This window comes from Mastomys coucha, unplaced genomic scaffold (assembly GCF_008632895.1).
Source record: "Mastomys coucha isolate ucsf_1 unplaced genomic scaffold, UCSF_Mcou_1 pScaffold23, whole genome shotgun sequence".
Lineage (NCBI taxonomy): Eukaryota > Metazoa > Chordata > Mammalia > Rodentia > Muridae > Mastomys > Mastomys coucha.
In genome coordinates this window covers 92,853,699-92,861,526 of record NW_022196906.1, presented here as the reverse complement: position 1 = coordinate 92,861,526, position 7,828 = coordinate 92,853,699, and the positions used below count along the sequence as shown (strand labels likewise).

General features: G+C 40.7%; 1 protein-coding gene across 2 annotated transcripts in view; it reads right to left on the bottom strand.

Annotated features, from left to right (window-relative positions):
* The window catches only part of Cep70 (centrosomal protein 70), a 60,196-nt gene that overhangs the window by 7,386 nt on the left and 44,982 nt on the right, over positions 1 to 7,828 (bottom strand). For both annotated transcript variants that reach the window (XM_031343464.1, XM_031343465.1), the window contains one exon: positions 3,132 to 3,302. In XM_031343464.1, the coding sequence (XP_031199324.1) occupies positions 3,132 to 3,302 (171 nt within the window). The remainder of the gene's footprint in view (positions 1 to 3,131; positions 3,303 to 7,828) is intronic.

Sequence of the window (7,828 nt, the reverse complement as noted above, 5' to 3'; positions counted from 1 at the left end):
AAAAAAAAAAAAAAAAGAATTGCCAAGATATGGTCTCAGTGTAGGTGTCCAGTGATAGATGAATGGCTATGGCTAAAAAAATATGTGTGTGTGCATAAATACATACATATTCATACACAATGGAATGCAGCCACAAACATAATGGCATTTGTCATTTACTACAACATGGAGAGAAGTAGAAGATATTATATAAGTGAAATAAAGCACACAAATAGCAAATGTCCTTACTCATAGGTAAACATTCTAAACGTTAGTCTTATAGTAGTTACCAGAGCCTAAGTAGCGTCTGAGTCAGAAGCAATGGAGACAGGAGGCGCAGCTGGATAAGAGAAACCATTTGCCATGTTCTATACCACACTAGGCTACCTAAGGCTCACAAAAATTAACTATGTTAAAATGGCTGAGAATTCTGATGTTCTCAACACTGATCACTATTCACTGTATTAAAATGTCAACCTGTCCCTTACGCATATGTATGGTTATATGTTAATTAGAATAAAACAAATAAGGCCAGGCTTAGTGACATATGCCTTTAATCCCAGCATTAGGAGGCAGAAGCAGGTGGACCACTGAGAATTCAAGGTCAGCTTCATCTGAGTTCCAGGCTGGCCAGGCTTGCATAATGAGGCCTGTCTCAAAAAAATAAATATGCAAATATAGAGGATTCTATAACATGCTCTGCTACATTTTTCTTTTCTACTCATCTCTCAAACTCATCTTTCTCTTTTAGGTCACATCAGACCCTAAGGAAAAACAGACATCTTGGGAGATGTCTGTCCCAAACTGGGAAGTTGCTACATATGAACTCTTCATATAAGGTCTCAAAGGCCTTCTAGTAGTCTAGGACTATAGTTATTCTGGATATTAATTAATAATATTAATTGAGCACTCATGTATCATGAAGAGCTTTGAGGCATATAAGAACAAATATAGCTTTTTTTGTTTCCCAAGGATGTCACATAGTCTTAACAAGTGTCTTTGGGTAATAGGACATAATGCTGAACTCTCCACATGAGGCCTCATCTAACTTCATGGACTAAGTTGGATCCGGATCTGTACTGCAAATGTTAGAAGCACTACTAAAGGTCATGAGCTACTTCAGTGGCAGAAGTAACTAATTCTAGCCAATTGCCTCAAGTATCCTTACAATACTGTGAAACTAATTTCCTGCCTCCTATTCAGAAAACTACACAGGAGCCAGAAGGCGACATTCTGGCCACGTCTTGCTTGAGGCTATGATCAGAGTGATGCCCCCTCTACCAGACTCTGGAGTGCAAGTTGCCTGTACTCCATCATTCACCTGTACTGCACCAGGGTGTCCATCTTTATTGCATTCATTTTGTCTAATAATATACTGCGTAGTTATTTAAAAGTTCCATGTTTTAGCATGTTTTCTCTGTCCAATTAGCCTGAGTTTTATATTCATAGTTTTGTAATACTTTCCCATCTCACACATAGAAAACTAAGGGTATCTTTAAATTTGGTTCCTCCCTTTGTCTCCTTTCTCTAGTTTTTCTCCTCTGTTGGAAAGGAAGGGCTGTTTCTATTCTAACTCTTCTGAGAAGGAGGAAGGCAGAGCAGAGTCAGCACTGTTATCCCCCTACAGCGAGCTCTTGGCCAAGCACTGAGTGGGAAACTCAGCACATAAAATAGTGTATTAATCCAGCACTGCCATTTGACCAAATGCTTAGATACTGTAAGGCTCTGCCTAAACCCTAAGAGAAAAAGGAATAAAAGTCAGGCTGAGGGCCACAATACTTTCATAGGTTGTATACAGATATAATTTTATAAGTGAAAAACTCAAGCCAGGTGTGGTGGTGCACGCCTTTAATTCCAACATTAGGCAGGTGGATCTTTGTGAATGAAGCCAGCCTGGTCTACAAAGCAAGTTCCAGGACAGCCAGGGCTATACAGAGAAACCCAGTCTCAAAAAAACAAACAAAACAAAACAAAACAAAACAAAAAAACAAGAGCTGGAGAGATGGCTCACTGACTGCTCTTTCAGAGTCCTGAGTTCAGTTCCCAGCAATCACATGGTGGCTCACAACCATCTGTAATGGGATCTGATGCCCTCTTCTGATGTGTCTGAAGACAGAGACAATGCACCCACATATATGAAATAAATAAATCTTTAAAAAACAAACACAAAAACAAAGACAAAAAGCAAGCACGCAAACAAACAAAAAATCCCTTTAGTGGTCTGGGACTATAATTATTCTGGAAAATATGGATTGATTTGTATCATGAAGAGTTCTGAGGCATATAAGAACAAATACAACATTTTGTTCTTAAAGAGGTCACATACTCTTAGCAAGTGTCTTTGGGTAATAAGACAAAATGCTGACAAACGTTGTCACTGAATCATATTAGGATTACAATTAACCATAGCAGAATTTTGTATAGTATAGGTTACTGAAAAAATCCAATGTTTAAAAGGCATAAATGCAATACTATTAACTTTATAGCAAATAACTTCTCAATAAACTAATAAAAAACATAATAAACTCAAGTTATAAAATATACAATGATCTATAAATAAAATGTGACTATATCTAATTCCTAGTTGCTTGTTAACAATCAACTTCTCTAGAGATTAAACAAACAGAAATAAACTCAGTTCTGAGAAAGAAAAAGAAAATGTGAAGATTGTAAAAATATTCCCTGATAAGATGAAAGTGAGGATGAGACACCAATCTGACCATGTGCAAAGGCCAGGAAATATGCAGCTCAGATCTCAGCAGGAGGAAGATGCAGGATATGGAAGGACTCAGAAGTACAAAGATGAATCCACTACAGATTCTCAATGAGAGAAACTCTATTTTCTGTGGTAGAATTTGAGGAGGCAAGCTTATCAAAACACCAAATTTATAGGATTGGAAAGATGGAAGGTCAAGCGTGGTGGATCACGCCCTCAATTAGAGCACTCAGGTGTCAGAAGCAGGTGGTTATCTGTGAGCTCAAAGCCAGCCAGGACTATATAGTTACACTCTGTCTCAAAAACAAAACAGAACAAAATATGAAAGCAAAGGTATTTCAATTTTAGAAAAGTGGGGTTTTTTAGCTTTATAAAGAACAACAAAAGCCAAGCCCAACAGATTTTGCAAACATGTAAAGAATACTCAACTACTCACCTTTAAGGATGCCAGTTCATCTGCCCACATCTCTACTACAGGAACAAGATGCTCAAATCCACAATCTTCAACAATAGCTTTATTGCTGTTTTGGGCTCCTCCTTTGCTCTGTTTATAAATAATTCCTGGAGCTCGTGGATTGTGAACAATTGAATTGATGCTGCACAGCACCTGTAAGCATGGGCAGTATTTGTAGCTAAGATAGTTGTCTGCAGCTGACAAAGTGAGGTATGAGAAAGGTATGCATCAGGTGCCCACAAAATCATTTCCAGACATCTGTAAATACTGTGGCAATGCAGTCTCCACGTGAATACATAAATTCTAAGAAAACTAAATAATTTTTAATTAATTAATTATTATTGGGTTTGAAAGCTGTCATTGACTATTATAATGCACACAGAATAATAACCATTTAGGCATCCTTACCTGAGTCTCCATATTTCTGTTCCTGTCTCCTCATGTTTAAGCTATGATATTAAAGGGCCCTTTTTTATTTGTTTCACAATTTCAGTTGAAATTTCAGGTAAAGATAGTACTAACAAAGCTCCCCACACTCGCTCTAGAGAGAAGTCCTGGCCAGCCAGCCCTATAATTCTTAAGACATGTTGTAAGTCCTCCCCAAGACAGGATTCTCCAAGAATGTCTGTACAGGGTTTCTAGAGCTAGCAGGAAATACTGGTGGTTGTCTGTCCAGGAAAAGCTACAGCAAACAGGTGCTCTGAGAACCTGACTTTTCAGGCTTGTTCATAAGTTTTTGTTTTGTGTTCACTGATAAGTATTTCAACATCCCAATTCTATTATAAAGTCATCTATAAGTAATTAATTAAAAAATATTCTTCTCCGAGTTATGAACCAAATCGGGAACACAATCCTCTTTTCCCTGACACCAACCATGAGGAAGGTGGTGGGTGAACTAACTGAGAGGCTCAGGAGTCAGTGGTGGGTGAACTGACTGAGAGGCTCAGGAGTGAGAGGCTCAGGAGTCGGTGGTGGGTGAACTGACTGAGAGGCTCAGGAGTCGGTGGTGGGTGAACTGACTGAGAGGCTCAGGAGTCGCTGCTTCCTGAGCTTCAGAAGACCCAGAGCAGCCTTCGGACACGGCACGCCATGTTTAGATATGTATGCACACTTTGCGGTTATTTACAAAAATGACTGCAGCTATTTCTTGTCCTTGCTTTGTATTTCTAACATGATTTGCAGATTCTTCAATCAAAATATAGATTTTTTTTTTTTTACCCTCTGAATATCGGGCTTGTCTTGCTTTGATCCACAGAATTTACTTAAAAATACCCCAGTTCTTAAGAGGTTTAGACCACTGCTTTGGTTTGGTTTGGTTTGGTTTGGTTTGGTTTTCTCTTTGCACTCTGCTGCCAGCCTACGGCCATGTCCAGGCAGAACTATACAGGCCCATCCATTCCCATCACCGAGACACAAATTCACTCAACTGCCACAGGAAGAGCAGCTCTAAGGACTCCCCATTAACTTATGGCCAACATTGGCAGAACTATCTACTGTGCACACATGACACTGTTAAAGGTTTTTACTGTCTGTCACACAGCAAAGCACTTGGGAGGCAGAGGCAGGTGGATTTCTGAGTTGGAGGCCAGCCTGGTCTACAAAGTGAGTTCCAGGAAAGCCAGGGATACACAGAGAAGCCCTGTCTCGAAAAAAAAAAAAAAAAAAAAAAAAAAAAAAAAAAAAAAAAAAAAAAAAAAAGAAAGAAAAGAAAAGAAAAGAAACCTGCTCCTTTATCTTGTGGTAGGATAAGAATATACTCAGGCCAACTAGAAAGGTTGGGAAAGAGATAAGCTTTACTTTCAAGAAAAATAAGTGTCTATGGCTGGAGGACCTCAGCAATCCTCTTAAGGACAGGAGAACAGACATTCATTAGAAATCAGTTGTAAAATGCACTGCCCTGTAAAACACACTGTAAAGGTCCCTAGGTAGCAGAGTAGAAAACTCAATATGCACATGCACACATACACATTGCATGACAGAAAAGCTGTATTTGGACGGCAGCCCCACATGGATGAGCACCAGTGCTGAAATGTCCCAGCACCAGAAAGAGAGAAGCCACTGTCATCCTCCCTTCTCCTCCACTATCGACCCTTTGCTGCCCCTCTGGAAATGCCAAACTTATCAGGGACCAGAAGAAACAATGCAACAAAAAGAGCCAGCAGACTGCACTGCGTGGCCACCCCACAGACCATGTCAGGGATGAGCTACAATACTTTTTGACTATGCTCTGAATGTTTGTTTATTTTCTAATCACCTAACTTTTCATTTAAAACAAGCCAGGCATGGTGGTATATGTCTTTATTCATAGCACTCCAGAGGCACAGACAAGAGGATCTTTGGGAGTTCAAGGCTAGCTTAGCTATCAAGTTCCAAAACAGCCAGGGCTACACGGTGAGACCTTGTCTCAAAACAACCTAAACAAACGAAACCCCAAATCTTAAACAAAACCTTTAGGATATGTGTTAAACAGGGTTTTAGGCTTCTCCAGAGAAACAAAAGCAACTGGAATATATATTTGTGTGTGTGCCTCATATAGCCACTTGAAGGCTCAAATACAACATGTACATGAAAGAGCACCATAATTTTTTTAAAGATTTAATATAAGGAATTGGCTCATGAATCAATGGAATCCCATGGTTATCAGTTAGCAATTTGAGCTGAGGCTCAGAATGGTAGTCCCAAAGTCCTAGAAGTCTGACATTATGGTCCAAACCTAAAGGTAGGGGAAATAACCAAAATCAAACAAAGCACATTAGAAAACAGGCTTTAGAAATTCTTAGAATATTTCTGATGTTATCCATATATTCAAGTTTATAGTATAGTCATGTAGTTATACCATTCATAAGCATTCTGTCCTTTGTTTGACTGTTAAATCATTTTATCTTTGACTTAAACATTTTTCTCCTCAAAATATTGTAAAACTCATAAAACATTGCTGTTAAACTTGAACAGTTAAAATATTTTTTTTTTTTGGTTTTTTTGGTTTTTTGGTTTTCTCGAGACAGGGTTTCTCTGTATAGCCCTGGCTGTCCTGGAACTCACTCTGTAGACCAGGCTGGACTCGAATTCAGAAATCCGGCTGCCTTTGCCTCCCAAGTGCTGGGATTAAAGGCGTGTGCCACCACCACCCGGCAACAGTTAAATATTTTTAATAATTAAAAATAAAGAGGTTGGCTAGTTGTAGTATAAAACACCTTTTGTACCAGCACATGGAGCAGAGACAGATGTGTGTGGGCTGAAAGCCAGCCTGATCTACATGGTGCATTTTAGAACATGCAGGCCTACATAATAAGACACTGTCTTAATAAATAAGCACAAAAAGCTTGATGCTTGCACACATTCTTCTGGTTCCAATCCTTGCTCTTTATCTTTGTGTTCCCCTAAAACTCCATCCCATAACATTGCCTCTTAGCCTGAACTCTAAAATACTTACTGAAATAAATTTCAGATGCCAATGGGGGGGGGAAAAAAAGAAATTCTCTCTGCCCTTTTCTTCTATAAGTGATTAGATGAGATCCATCTACCAGAGGAGGACAATCTACTTTATCACCTCTCTCACAGGCACACTGTTTAACCAATGACCTGGGCAATATTCAGTCCAATCAGTCTGACATGTATAATCAACCCCCACAAGCATGCACAGAATCACTACGTAGATCCAGCAACTGTTAACATTTTCCCAGCTTGGCTCACTCTGCATCTACAGGCTCAGCTAAGCCAATAGAAAGAAATGCAGCTCTCACCATCTTTACGCACAAATAGTTAAGCATGCATCCTTTAAAAGCTGGTATACTCTACAAAATCTAACAGCAGCATCACACTGAGGGAGACTGACAACCCCCTCCTGTAACTGATACCTGCACTGAATTTTAAATATCTTATTACGTATACAATTTGACTTTAACTCTCTCTAGTCACAGTGCTACGTTATACATCGCCCAAGACAGGTGAGAAAGATCATTCTTTGTTTGCTTTCTCTCCAACTGATGCTCTTCATGGGACTCCAGAGCCAGTCAGAAAGTGTTTTAAAGAGGCTTCCACCAGATGTCCTGTGTTTAGGTCCTGCCTGTCCTGTCTTCATCACTTCATAATCAAAAATGTGCCCTGTATGATGCTTAAAAAACAAAACATACACAATAAGAATCACTTCCCATTTGTCAACACTAATCATAGCCTATTTAAGAAACTGTCATACTAGTAGGAAGGTGACGTTTGTAAGGAGATGACCTGCTTACCCCAAGCTGAGCTCCATGGCCACAACCCATACGGCCCAGCCACAAGGCCACGACCCATACGGCCCAGCCACAAGGTCACGACCCATACGGCCCAGCCACGAGGCCACGACCCATACGGCCCAGCCACGAGGCCACGACCCATACGGCCCAGCCACGAGGCCACGACCCATACGGCCCAGCCACGAGGCCACGACCCATACGGCCCAGCCACGAGGCCACGACCCATACGGCCCACCCACGAGGCCACGACCCATACGGCCCACCCACGAGGCCACGACCCATACGGCCCACCCACAAGGCCACAAGGTGTCTTCTAAGCTCCACTGTGCACTTGGCACCGAAGCATGTGCTTGCACTCCAGCTCTCTCCCTCTCCTCCTGTGGGGAGCCGTGAATCTTGAGAGGCATTTGCCATGGCAAGATGGCGCCTACTTCCGCTGTCGAG